The following is a 14,319-nucleotide window of genomic DNA, read 5'->3' on the forward strand; positions in this document are numbered from 1 at the left end:
GCAGGCAGCTTGGCACTGGAGCAGTAGCTGAGAGTTTACATTTTATTAACCCAGTGGAGGCAGAGAGAGGCTGGACCTGGCATGGGCTTTTGAAACCTCAAAGCCCACCGCAGGGGACACACCTCCTCCAACAAGGCTTCACCACCTAATCCTTCCTAAGCAGTCCACCAATTGGAAACCAAACATTCATTCAGATATACAGCCAGCCAGGTGGTGGTGGTGGTGGTGTGTGCCTTGAATTCTAGCACTTGAGAGGCAGAGGCAGGCAGATCTGTGTAAGTGCAGGGCCAGCCTGTTCTACAGAGCAAGTTCCAGGCTACACAGAGAAACCCTGTCTCAAAAAAAAAAAAAAAAGGCACAAATATATGAGCCTGTGGGGACCATCTCATTGAAACACCAGACTCTGTGAGCATGAGAGCCAGAGCTTGAATCCCTGGCATCACAGAAAAGCCAGTGACCCAGGTGCTGAAGGGGCAGAGACAGACAGTTCTTGAGAGCGCTCTGCCCAGCCAGCTTAACCAAAATGGAGAGCCTCCAGTTCAGCGAGAGCCTGTGCCTCAAAGCAGTAGCTTGAAGAGCTGTAGAGGAAGACCTGGCCTGTGCATGCAGGATTACATACATCCCTGTGTTCACACACGTGTCAAACATCTGCATGTCCTTTAGAACTCACACAAGGGAAAGCCTAGCACAGCCACACTAAGACATAGACCAACCTTTGGAGTGGGTGTGCCCAAGTTTGCAAAAATAGGTAATAGATTCCTTTCTATTTTGGCCGGAAGTTTCCATGAAGTCTGTATTGATTTTTATTATTTAAACATCATTGATTTTAGCCAGATATAGAGTTGTGCACTTTTTAAAAATATTTATTCATTATGAGTGTTCTGTCTTTACACACACCAGAAGAGGGTGTCAGATCACATTGTAGATGGTTGTGAGCTGCCGTGTGGGTGATGGGAATTGAACTCAGGACCTCTGGAAAAAGCAGTCAGTGCTCTTAACCACTGAGCCATCTCTCCAGCACCTTCTTTTTTTCCCCTCTTCCCCCTTTCCCCTTCTCAGGAAAGTTGAGCCTCTCTCCCTCCGACCGGCATGTACTTTTAATCCTAGCCCTCAAGAGTCAGAGACAGACAGATGTCCATCCCAGTCACTACCCCTGCTTTTCCACTCTTCCATCTTCCTGTCCCTACAGATATCCAGGAGGGCTCTGTTCTCCAGGGCCACTCCAAGACTCAGCTCAGTTCTTTTCAGCAAACTTTTCACTACACACTTCCAAGGAGTCAGGCTCAGCAGGGTGAATCAGCAACCTCACAGTCCGATGGAGAATCAGCCACAAAAATGACTCTTCAGTTGCAGAAATAGGGATAGATGACGAGAGCATCTGTTCCTTAGGACAGAGACAAGCACGCCATCTTTGCCTTCGCAGTGCTCCCCCGCAACAGGAAAGGAAACCGAACAGTGCAGCCGACAAATGCAGCCACAGCAGGCGCCCAAGACTCTGTGTGCTGGGGAGCTGTTGCAGGCCTCCTACGTGGCAGATGTCAGTACGCAGCTGGGGTGGACATATGAGCGTTCGCCACGAAGAATAGAGTGATCCCAGACACCAGGAACAGCACGTGTGAAGAGCGCGTGCGCCTGGTGGGGGGAAATCACAGGGTGTTTGGTATGGCTCCAGACCACCCGGCGGTGAACCGGCACAGCCGAGCCTGCATGTCTATCAGATCGCCTCACTGGCTGCGGGTGGCAGCTGCCCCTAAACGAACACTCTGTAAAACAGGTCACTTTGGGTTTTTCTTTTTTAAACCGGAGGCAGTGATCTAATCACTTGGGAAATGAGGGCAAGAGGACCAGGAATTCAAGGCTGACCTGGGCTCTATGAAATGCTGTCTCCCCCCCCCCGCCCACATTATTTGTTTATAAAAAAATTAATTCGTGGTTACTTAGTGAATCTGAAAAAATTAAGAAACAAATTTAAACCACTTATAATTTTATAAATAGACACAGATAATTTGTGGTTATGTATGTGTTACATTGGGATCAAAGATCAGAAATAGTTTTTTATTTATTTATTTATTCTCCATGGGCCTCACTATGCAGCCCTGGCTGGCCCAAACTGCCCCAAATTCACAAAGATCCACCTAGGTCTGCCTCCACACATTCCTCCACACCCAGCAAAGAATTTACTATTCTTTTTCCCCCTTCAAGCTATATTGTGAGAGTCTCTCAACTCGGGAAATATATTATGAAAAAAACTTTTTCTAGTAGCAGAAGTGGATAGAAAGAGATATATAAAGAAACAGAGAGGCCATTTAATGTTTACTAAGTCATACAAAATCCTGTTTCGTCTCTTCCTACACTGAGGAATGGTCAGTTATCCATCATGAGTACTAGCCACGCCCTTTTGTCAGTCCTTTCTCTTGCTGCTAATATTTGAGAAGCTTGACTAAGGAATGGAGAGCAACAGAAAAACCATAGCAGCACAGGCTGGACAAAGTCTGACTTGGGAGTTAGGCTGGCCGGGAGGCTCTGCAGCTTTGTGTATTTCAGCTGTATGTGAGCAAGGCTGGAGACTGGCTTCTGAAAAAGAGTCCCAAAACAACAGGGACTTAGATCTTCACCCTGCCTTCACATGAAGATCTGATGTATGCATTCCACAGCCCTCAGGGCAAAATCCTGCTCCGTTACTGTTCTGGGGTCTTAGGTATCAACCGAGGAAGGCTCTCTGCCTCTTAGCGTCATGCCAGCGTTCCAGGGGAGGGAGGAGGCTGGCAAAGGGAGGCAGTTAGCATTACTCTGGGCTGCACACATTACTTAAAACAACATCCCATTTGTTCAACTTGATCACATTTTTGCAGCCAGGGAATCTGGAAAGGAGTAGTTTTAGTGGCTGGCCTTGTGGCCACTGAAGTTTCCACACACGGGATAGAGACGGGAGGTGGGAGAACAGTCTTCCCCAGCACTGCGGACTTGACTGCTGTCCCGTGAAGTGCCTTGCGCTGAGTCACTGTTTTGATGTTCCCAGATGACGACGCAGAGTCCCCCGAGGACACGGAAGAGGAGATTCCAGTGGTGATCTGCGCGGCCGCGGGGAGGATGGGTGCAGCCATGGCTGCCATCAACAGCATCTACAGCAACACCGATGCCAACATTGTGTTCTATGTAGTCGGACTACGGAACACTCTGTCTCGAATACGGTAGTTTGGATACTGTGGTTTTGGAATGTTCTGTTTTCTTTTAATCTTTTTTTTCTTTAGGTGGGTACCCTTTCCTTTTCTCTTCCTCCTCCTCCTCCCTTCTACCTCTTCTTTTCCCAGCAAAGAAGGGGAAACATTTGTTCTTTTTATTTCTTTTCTTTTTAAAATTAATTAATTATTTTTATTTTATGTGTGTTGATGCAGGTTGGCCTGCTGTATGTCTGTGTGAGAGTGTTGGATTCTCCTGGAACTGGAGTTACATTCAGTTGTGAGATGCTGTGTGGGTGCTGAGACTTGAACCCAGGTCATCAGTCAGCTGTCTATACCATCAGCTGAACGCGATTATTAACCCAGCTAAACCTTGGCCTCTAATTAGCATTCCATTCCATTCTCTCACAACTTAGTTTTGGATTGGACCGTGTCCTTCAGAATTTGTCCCGTATTTCTTCTATCCAGATCCCACCAGGATTTCCACTGAATTCTTCAATTTCTGAACCCTTAACAACAGACTACATCACATGCACACATTGTTTTAGGGCCTAATCAGTGTAGGACCACGGGGAGGAGGTAGAATTTGCTAACAAACCAGAGATTACAGGATTCCTCTCTGAGAACTTGATCATGGAATACTCACCAAAGTGACCCAACTAAATCCTCTCGCAGTAAAGACCAAGGATCACTAAGCCATGCTTTATTATCTAGAATTCTAGCTAGCTTTTTAAAAAACACTTATTTAATCAGCGTGTGCACGCATGTGCACAAGGCATCATCATCAACATGTGCATGAACCTCAGAGGTCAGCCTCGGGCACTCAGCTCTCTCCTCCCTCTGTAAGGATATAATGTTAGAATCTAGCCCAGCAGCCAGTGCTCTTTAAGGCTGAGCCATTTCCCTCTTTTTTTTTTTTTTTTGTTGTTGTTGTTGTTGCTGTTTGTTTTTTGAGACAGGGTTTCTCTGTATAACAAGCCCTGGCTGTGCTGGACTCAGTTTGTAAACCAGGCTGGCCTTGAACTCACAGACATCTGCCTGCCTCTGCCTCCTGAGATTATTATCATAATTTTGCCTATAATGTTAAAAATGAATTGGAGTTAGAGTAAGAAGAAATCAACAGAAAATCAAAATTTAAATTGTTTTAGAAATGCAGGAAAAGTGTGTAAACTTGGTCTGGGCAATACCTCCATGAGCTCAGGAATTGGGAAGAAAGCTGACGGTCTTGCCTGCGTAACACAAGAATGTCTGCATAGTGAAGAGCAGCGAATGGTGTTAGTTATAAAATACATTAGCAAAAAGTATGACTTACAGCCTTTAATTCCGGCGCTTGGGGAGCAGAGGCAACCCAGTCTCTGTGAGTTTGAGGCCAGCCTGGGCTACAAAGAGAGTTCCAGGACAGCCAGGGCAGTTACACAGAGATACCCCATCTCAAAAACAAAACAACAGCAAAAGAATGGCTTACAATGAAGAATTGTTGCAATGCTTAGATTCTCAAATTTTCTTAAAATTTAAGCCTATTGGAAAAATGAGAATACAATATGAACAGACACCAAGGTCCATCCTGACTCTAAGAAGACCACCTCCAAGAGCCAGCACCTGTACTAACACTGGAGCAGCTGGGGAAGGAAGGAGGGTGGCCAGTTAGAGGCTGGGCTAAGCTGCATGGTGAGACCTTCTCCCCAATACACAAACCAGCCAACTAACCAACCAACCAATGACCAGCCAACTAACCAACCAGGTCACACAGCCCACAGCAATACATGGCAACACAGTCACAGAGTGGGCCGTCTCCCGTTCTTGGCTGTTGGCCCCTCCTCCCCAGAGTCTAAACATTTTGAAACCTGTTCTCATTGAAGCAGAAGACAAAAGTCGAAGGTGTGAACTCACGGTACATCTCAGTAAATCAGCACAAGCAAATATGCTCTGTGACAGCGAGCACGTCCCCGCCAACAGTGGCAAGAGCTCTACCGTTGTGCTATCTACCCCCAGCCCTTTGCTGCCAATTTGCAATCAACAGCCAATGTCGCCATATGTGGCTTAGGTTGTTGCCAACTTTGTCTTGAGATTATTTCTACTGGAGGCTCAGAATGAATCAGATGAAGGGTAGACATCCTGTGAGACTGAGTGCTGCTGGGGGGAGGAAAGAAGACAGGGTGAAGACGGGCAGAGGCACTGAGAGACAGACCGTCTTCGGAGTCAGAGGAGGAGGAAACACTGTCAGAGGCTGCACCGGCGCGTGCCACCCAGTGCTGGCAGCAGCGTGCGGCAGCCAGTCCAGCAAGCATGGGTGCTGCGTCTTGTTGCTCTAGTTCCCTGGGAGGATTTTTGGATGTGGAGCCACACTTGGGTATTACTATCTTGTTCGTTCCCTCTGCAGAATGAGTTCTGAGAGTCGGGCTGGGGAAAGGGGATGTTGTAATTTAGACCAGGTAGGGAAGCCATTGGAAGGACGTAGAGCATGAAAGCTATGCTTACGTACACTTACTTCAACTTCCTACGGCCAGAACAGACTAGGCCTGGGGCATGTGAATGGGGGAAGGTGCGAAACGCGCACTACAGGTTCTGTTGTTGTTATCTCTTTAGAAAATGGATTGAACATTCTAAACTGAGAGAAATAAATTTCAGAATTGTGGAGTTCAACCCTATAGTCCTCAAGGGGAAGATCAGGCCAGACTCCTCGAGGCCCGAGCTGCTCCAGCCTGTGAGTATGAGTCGTGCACACGCGGGGAGTCTGAGTCCACATTCACTGCGGAGCCCCAGCCTCTGGGGCACACAGACGCCATTTCAGTCACGTGGGCCAGGCCTCCACAAAGCTCTGCTCCTTTACAACTCAGCAGCCGCCCGCTCCAGGAAGGAGTTAAGATGGTTTGTCTGAGCATAATGAAGCTATTGGAAGGAAATGAAGCATTAGAGTGTAGGCTACATTTGCACGTGTGAAGATGGCTGTGGTGGGGCTGGAGGTGAGCCAGGCAGCGAGGCCAGCAAAAGACTTGTGCTCTTGTATCTTCTGTGCTTAATTGTTAGTTAGCTGAGTCTTCTGGAAGCCGAGGAAAGCCAGCAGTGTGAGAGCCATGTGCCTCAGTGTCAGCCACAGCACGTTTTAGGAGACACCAGTTCTTTTCTTAGCTCTAGGGGTCACTTTCCTTGCAAGAATGCCAACACAGAGTCTCTCTTCTTCATGAATAACAGTCGTGTGTGTGTGTGTGTGTGTGTGTGTGATATGCCTATGTGTCAGTGAGTCCCAGCAAGCCTTTTTCCAACCTGTCTCCTCCAGCAGTGGAGTTTCAGACAAGCGTGCTGCTATAGTCATCTTTTCACGTGGTCCTGGGGATCCAAGCTCAGGTCCTTATACTTATCCGTTGAACCATCTTCCCAGTCCAAGAGCAGCTTCTCATGGCAAGTTTGTAGAAACTGGCCACCTCTTGTATGCGTTTATGTAAATCCATCCTTTCAAATTAACTTCTAAAGCCTCAGTCTGTGGTGCAGTCCTTCCCTAACTCCAGCTGCTTACTGTCAGTGGGTTACGGTAACTGAACAACACTGATGGAAATCCTATGAACTCATGCTTCTCTGACTGTCTTCTGTATCAAGAAGCTAAAAGGCTGGGTTTGTTGCTGGGGTGTGTGTGTGTGTGTGTGTGTGTGTGCATCTTAAGGCTAATTAATTATCTAATTGATGGAAGATAGAGAAAGCAGAAGTCTGTACCCTAAAAACTTGCCCCGGGAGCTTTGGGGACTCCCACTGTAGCTGTCCCTGAAAGAACAGTGGGCACTGCTTCTGAGTGGGGCCCGATGGAGGAAAGCTTCTCTTGGCAGCTGGTCTCCTCCCCAATCCCAGAGGATCAGGTGCTAAGAAGCCAGGTGAGGCATCACTTTAGCCTCTTCTATTCCATTCCACACATGGCACTAAACGGGCTCAGCCAAAGCTGACTTGCAACGCCGCACAACCTTTCCCACCACTCTTGCTCTTGTCTTGACAGCTGAACTTCGTTCGGTTTTATCTCCCTCTGCTTGTCCATCAACATGAGAAAGTCATCTATTTGGACGATGATGTCATTGTACAAGGTACACTCACTGACTGCCAAGAGCCCTTGGAAGGGCTCAGCTGCTACGTAGAATGACTTACTCTTTCTCTTCATTTTCCATGTAGCTGGTTGCCTAGTGACTTCACATACTCTCTACAGTGAATACAGCATTGTAAAGCTGGGTGGTTTTTGAGGCTGGGCAGTGGTGGTGCCCCCTTGAACCCTAGCACTTGGGAGGCAGAGGCAGATGGATCTCTCTGAGTTCCAGGACAGCCAGAGCTACACAGAGAAACTCTGTCCAAAATAAAAAGAACAAAACAGACAGACAGACAAAACAGCGTATTTTAAGTAGGGTTTGGTGTTTCCCTGGACAATCCAGTGGCTTCTGAGGACCCCTTCCCTATGCCAAGTGTGCAGTAATTACCTTGCTAGCTTCTCTACATTCCCAAAACACGCAGAAGGAGAGCATCACCACCAGCACTTAGCATGGCCGTGGCTGCATGTGTGCGTGCTGTGTTCTCTTCCACATGCAATATAAGCACTCAGAGACTGCACAGCACACACCTGATCACCACCTGTGCGAACACTTCAAGTGACTCCCTCAACAGGCATAAGCTGCCTTCGTTGTTCGTTTGAGAGAAACTGTGTAGCCCTGGCTATCCTGAAACTTGCTTTGTAGACTAGATTTGTCTGCCTCTACCTCCCCAGTGATGGGATTAAAGGCGTGCACCACCACAGCCTGACAGGCATGAACTCTTCTTAGGAGCACTGTCGTGCTAAGGGAAAGGAGGAACCATGCACTCTGGTTTTCTTAAGTCAGAAACTGAGCGAAGGTTCTGCCTAGCTTCATTTTAACTGCTGCTACATCCAAATGCAGGCGACATCCAGGAACTCTATGACACCACCTTGGCCCTGGGCCACGCAGCGGCCTTCTCCGATGACTGTGACTTGCCCTCTGCTCAAGACATCAACCGACTTGTGGGGCTTCAGGTGGGCATGCTGGCATAGAACCCTGCCTTTACCCTTCTTCTTTGGCCTTGGCCCTCAAAATTATCACAACCCACCCCTCCAAAGCCAGGGGAACTGCCCGGAGATGGGGATGGTATGGGGCTCTGTTTCTTCCAGCCACTCAGGCCAACTTCTACAACCTATATGGAGTTTCGCTTTCCTCATCTGAAACCTGGACAGTGTTCTGTCGTGTTTGTGAGCCGCACTGGGATGCTGCGAAGTGTCCGACGTGTGGGGGATGCTCTGAAAACAATAGTGGTTACGTTGCTCATCACCACATACATGTACACGCTACATTACTCTAAGTTATGCTATGCTATACTATATGTAACTCCAGTTCCAGAGGACCCAATGCCCTCTTTCTGGCTTCCTTGGGCAGCAGGCACACACATGGTACATATACATACATGTAGGCAAAATACTCATGCATCTAAGATAAAATGTGATCATTTTAAAGGGGAGCAATGCGCAGCACTGTGGGCAGATAGGGGAAGGCTAGAGTATTGCTGAGACTAGCTGCTGTCAGGGAAGCTGCGACACACAAGGTTTATCAACAGATGTGGATGAGGAAGAGCTGAGGATGCCCTAATGAGCCTGTACTTCCGCTTAAATAACAAGAATAGAAACATCTACTGGGGCAGACATGGCAAGGAGCCAGCTTCAAGACAGGACTCAGCACAGTTTGCCGGCTGGGGCTGTTTAAACATCAAAAAGGCAACACTGACCAGGCAGACGTGCGGTTGAAAGGCCAGAGGCCAGAGCTGTCAGACAGAAGGAATTCAGAGTCCTGGCACAGGGGGCCTGCCAGTGGAGTCAGAAAGCAAGCAACAGGTGCCAGGACTAAGAGCAGGGCACTCAACACTCAGAGGCTGAAAAAAAGGCAAACCCAGCAATGGAGAGTGGTAAGTAAAGGCCAGTAAAGGCACTTGCCCTGGAAGCCTGGCTGGAGCCCATAGGGACCAACTTCCTAAGTTCTTCTTTGACCTCTATACATACATTGTGGCATGCATGAGTACTTGTGTGAGCACACACACACACACACTTTTAAAAACAAGCTGGGCATGAGAGCACACTTTTAATCCCAGCACTTGGGAGGGAGAGGCAGATCTCTGTAAATTTGAGGCTAGCCTGGTCTACTCAGTGAGTTCCAGGACAGCCAGAGCTACATAGTGAGAGTCTGTCTCAAACAACAGAACACACCAAGGTAGAACGCTGCCAGTGGGGCAGAAGGAAGCCCAGAGATACTGCACAACAGCTTCGAGAACATAACCATTTTCCAGAAAGAGCAGATTCCACCCTGTTCTTTTGTAGAACACATATATGGGCTATCTGGACTACCGGAAGAAGACCATCAAGGAACTTGGCATCAGCCCCAGCACCTGTTCGTTCAATCCTGGTGTGATTGTCGCCAACATGACCGAATGGAAACACCAACGCATCACCAAACAGCTGGAAAAGTGGATGCAAAAGAACGTGGAGTATGTGTTTGGGTTTTTCTGCCACCCTTGTTCCCAGCCGGACACAAATGGTCAGCTAATCTTTACATAGCTCAGGAGTTAAAAAGCAAAAACAAAAACAAAGAACAAACAAACAAAACCCCAGACATCTGAGGTCAGAGTGTCATAAAATCTCTCGACCAAGAGCAGTTGGGTGAAATCATTCCCCAGATGATAGAAATCTGAAGAATCGAGATGTTGGGAGACTGGGATTCGTTTCGTCCCCTTTCATTTTCCTAATATTTGCTCCTTAATAATGTGACTTGAATCTTTTCCACTGAAAAATCTTCATTTATTCTAGCTGAGTTTATTTCATAGGACCACTTTTTAGTGGGGACAGGGTCTCATGATGTAGCCCTAGCCTGCTGGCTTGGAACTGTAGGAACCCAGGCTGGCTTTTGCCTCCAATATGCTGGGATTAAAGGTGTACTCCACCACACCCAGCCACAGACTCTTTTTTTTTTTTTTTTTTTGAGACAGGGTTTCTCTGTGTAGACTTGGCTGTCCTAGACTCACTTCATAGACCAGGCTGGCCTCGAACTCACAGCTATCCACCTGCCTCTGCCTCCCTGAGTGCTGGGACTAAAGGCATGCACCACCATAGACCTACTTTTAAGGCTAATTTCATGAAGCCAGCATTTTATTTGAGGTACTTTATTTTATGCTCATTTTTAATGTGTTTGCACATGTACATATGGGTGTGGGCACAGGTATTTGTGTGGAGACCATCAGACAACCAGGGTTTATCCTCCAGAGTACTGTCCAGCTCCTTTTGAGACTCTTGTTGGCCTGGAGCTCAGCAATTAGGTCAGGCAGCTGACCATCCTCCTGTTTCCACCTTCCAAGTGCAGGAATTACAAGCAGGGAGTTTTTGTGGTTCTGGGTTCAGATGCTTGCAAGACAGGTACTTTACCGAGGAGCTTTCTTCCAAGTGCTTTCATTAAAAGTGGATTCTAAGGGCTGGAGAGATGACTCAGCGGTTAAGGGCACTGGCTCCTCTTCCAATAGGTCCTGATTCCTATTTAATTCCCAGCAACCACAGGGTGGCTCACAACCATCTATAGTGAGATCTGGTGCCCTCTGCTGGTGAGCAGGTGTACATGCAGGCAGGACACTATATTATGTAAGTGACTTAGAAATTCAGTTTTAGTTAACCAGATTTTTAAAATAGAGCAACAAAAATTTACTAATACAAATATTACATCATTGTATTTCCTATCAGACATTAATATTTTATATTATAGTATTTTAATATATTAAAAATTTTGAATATTTTCTACATTAAAGAAGTATATTTATATTTCTCCCACTTTAAAAAAATCTAATTTTATGTGCATGGTATCCTGCTTCCTCCATGCATGCTTGGTACTCTTGGGAGGCCAGACAGGGTGTTGGATCCCTTGAAGTGGAGTCACAAATAGTTGAGAGTTGCCGTCTGGGTGCTGGGAATCCTCTGTAGGAGCACCGGTGTGCTGTTGAGTCATCTGTCCAGCCCCTTCATTTGTGTATCTTAATACCATTGTAACATTGAACTTGTTCATAATTATAGTAACACAGGATCGGAATTATTTTCTGTGCCTACCATAAAGAGTCCTGAGTTAGTGACAAGTTAGTGAGAGTGTGGTTCTCTGCCTTGTCGTAGGAGGTGACCTAGACTGTGCACTGTGATTCTACATGGTATGTATGGGAGCACATGGTTTTCTATATTTTGAAGTTTGACAATTTTTGTTGGGAGGTAGGCATGATGGTGCATGCCTGCAATTCCAGCGGACAGGAAGTGAAGGCTGCAGGCTTGACTCTAGCTTATCCTCAGCTATAGAGGGACTTCAAGGCCACTCTGATCTACAGGAGACCGTTTCTAACAACAAAGATCCCTAACTGAAAAAAATAAAAGCTGGGGGAAAGCAGAAAAGCCTTCCATCTCCTTCTGAGGGGCCACACTGGCATCTACTTTGTGGGGGCTCCAGACCAAACGTTGCTTTCTATCCCATCTCCTAGAGAAAACCTCTACAGCAGCTCCCTGGGAGGAGGTGTGGCTACCTCTCCGATGCTGATTGTGTTTCACGGCAAGTATTCCACCATCAACCCTCTGTGGCACATCCGGCACCTGGGTAAGTACTGCCTGGAAGCAACAAGTGTGTGTTTTACCCAGGGGCGTCACTGCTAACACCTACAGCCCAAGGCTTCAGACCTGAGGGGTGAACTTGGCCGCCTCCTGACTTTAACTCTCAGGCTCAGAATCTGCAAATGCAGGTGGTATCTTTAGTTGCCGGAGGGGTGCATTCCAGGATTCACGAAAAGCTATGGACTGGGGCTGGAGAGATGGCTCTGCTGCTTAAGAGCACTGGCTGCCTCTTCGAGAGACCACAGGTTCAGTTCCCACATCCACATGGCAGCTCACAACTGTCTCTAATTCCAGTTCCAAGGGATCTTCCATACATGCACACATAGCAGAGACACTTGTGCAAAACAGAAAAAGGGAAAAGACAGAGTAATTTATGATCCTGGAGTAGACTCAGAATCACACCCTGTGAATTACCAACTGCCGAGAAAGAAGGGCACAATCTTTCAGAGGAAAAGAAGCCATTTTTCTCTGTAAGGCTTGGAATCAGACAAGGAATGAAGAGTCAGCGTATACAGCAGTGGCCTGAAAAGTGATCTGATTTTAGTGTTTTGGATGTGGAAAGCAACAGTAAGGCTGAGATGTACTGTTTGGGGCTAAACAGAAAGACTTAACATCTATAAAACAAATGAGTTAAACTGATTTCATCTCCCAAAGTCATTCCTCTGAGATCCAGCCACTGTCATGGCGCTGAGGGAAGGAAGCTAGCTCACTCTGAGCTCTCGTCCCAGATGTGGGCTCCTGCAGTGGAGACTGACTGGAAGCTGGTAATAGCCACCACTGGCTAATGTGATAACTAGCTTCTTTACTGCAGCTGCTGCCACGCCTGTGCTAACGAGTGACAAAAGCCAGGTTTTGTTACTGGCATGTAGCAGGACAGAATCTTGGCTAATCACTTTTCTTTACTCAATGGAGTTTCCATTATAGAAAGAAACAGTAGAGGATATGAATTTTTTTTTACAAATTATATCTGCACAATCTTCTACAAGTCCGGTAGAATATTCCAAGGAATGGTAGCATGAAGATATCTTCACTAGGAGCTGGAGAGATGGCTCAGCGGTTAAGAGCACTGTCTGCTCTCCCAGAGGCCCCAAGTTCAACTCGCAGCATCCACACAGAAGCTCACAACTGTCTGTAACTCCAGTTCCAGTTCTGACACCCTCACACCAATGCACATATAATTAAATAAATTACCTTAAAAGATATCTTCACTGTATAACCCTTTGGTTTATTTATCATTTTGCACACTGGTACGATTATACCAATGAGGCTTATCTGAGGTGTGAGTCCTCTAAACTTTTAGCTTAAGTTTATATCCACGGTTTCATAAAAAATCATATTCACTAACAAGCCTATTGTTTTTCTCTGTGTACACTGAAGGCTGGAACCCTGATGCAAGATATTCAGAACACTTTCTACAGGAAGCTAAACTACTCCACTGGAATGGAAGACATAAGCCCTGGGACTTCCCTAGTGTTCACAATGACTTATGGGAAAGCTGGTTTGTTCCTGACCCTGCAGGGATCTTTAAGCTCAATCACAATACATGATACACTCCAACAGTAGATAAAAAATGAATTGTCCCTTTGTGTCCTACTCCTAACACTGCTCTTTATGAGCAGCACCTCTGAGGTGTGCGCTCTACGATGTAAGGAGCAAAAACTACTGTGGACAGGGTGAACCATGGACCATATGGGCAGATTTAACCAACTTGTTCAAGTTAAAATGATGGCCAGTGACCCCCATCCCTTTCTTTCTTAGTGTTTAGTGTTTTGAGACAGGGTCTCACTATGTACCCAAGGCTGGCCTTTACCTGAATGACAATTACATTTGAAAACTTAAAAAAAAGAAATCTGATTTTTCAGGGAGGCGTTTTGTAGACATTCTTTTGTTAGTTTTGGCTCTGTTTAAGATAAGGTCTCCCTGGCTGGAGAGATGGCTAGGTGTTGAAGAGAGGGGCTGCTCTTCCAGAGGACCAGGTATGACTCCCAGCATTATGGGGAGCTCACGCTCTCCTAGCCTTCAGGAGCACTGGCACACATGTGATGCGTAGACATACTGTAGGCAAAACATCCACACATTTTTAAATAGTAAAATTCAGTTAGGATGGTGGTAGCACACGCCTTTAATCCCAGCACTCGGGAGGCAGAGATAGGCAGGTCTCTATGAGTTCGAGACCAGCCTGGTCTACAGAGTGAATTCCAGGACAGCTAGGGCTACACACAGAGAAACCCTGTCACAAACAAACAACCACAACAAGACAAAACAACCCAAGAGTAACAACAACAACAACAACAACAAAAAAGTGCTTTCTATATACTGCTTGCTTAGAACTCACAAGGCTGGCTTCAAACACACGAAGATCTGCATGCCTTTGCCTCCTGAGTACTGGAATTAAAAGGTCTGTATCACCATGCCTGGCTGCAGAGTTTTTTATTTTTTTTTAAAAAACAGGTTGCTGGTTTTGTCTTTTATAAAAATTAAAAA

General features: G+C 46.6%; 1 protein-coding gene across 3 annotated transcripts in view; it reads left to right on the forward strand.

Moving 5' to 3' along the window:
• Glt8d2 (glycosyltransferase 8 domain containing 2) overlaps positions 1 to 14,287 on the forward strand; it is a 33,188-nt gene extending 18,901 nt beyond the window's left edge. For 2 of the 3 annotated variants that reach the window (XM_060377852.1, XM_060377853.1), the window contains exons 4-11: positions 1,424 to 1,537; positions 3,020 to 3,191; positions 5,766 to 5,883; positions 7,162 to 7,246; positions 8,084 to 8,196; positions 9,526 to 9,692; positions 11,709 to 11,821; positions 13,213 to 14,287. In XM_060377852.1, the coding sequence (XP_060233835.1) occupies positions 1,424 to 1,537; positions 3,020 to 3,191; positions 5,766 to 5,883; positions 7,162 to 7,246; positions 8,084 to 8,196; positions 9,526 to 9,692; positions 11,709 to 11,821; positions 13,213 to 13,382 (1,052 nt within the window). In that variant the 3' untranslated portion in view covers positions 13,383 to 14,287. The remainder of the gene's footprint in view (positions 1 to 1,423; positions 1,538 to 3,019; positions 3,192 to 5,765; positions 5,884 to 7,161; positions 7,247 to 8,083; positions 8,197 to 9,525; positions 9,693 to 11,708; positions 11,822 to 13,212) is intronic. The other variant, XM_060377854.1, reaches the window with a different exon arrangement.
• Positions 14,288 to 14,319: the final 32 nt, after the last annotated feature.

The sequence above is a fragment of the Meriones unguiculatus genome, chromosome 2 (genome assembly GCF_030254825.1).
Source record: "Meriones unguiculatus strain TT.TT164.6M chromosome 2, Bangor_MerUng_6.1, whole genome shotgun sequence".
In the NCBI taxonomy this organism is placed as follows: domain Eukaryota; kingdom Metazoa; phylum Chordata; class Mammalia; order Rodentia; family Muridae; genus Meriones; species Meriones unguiculatus.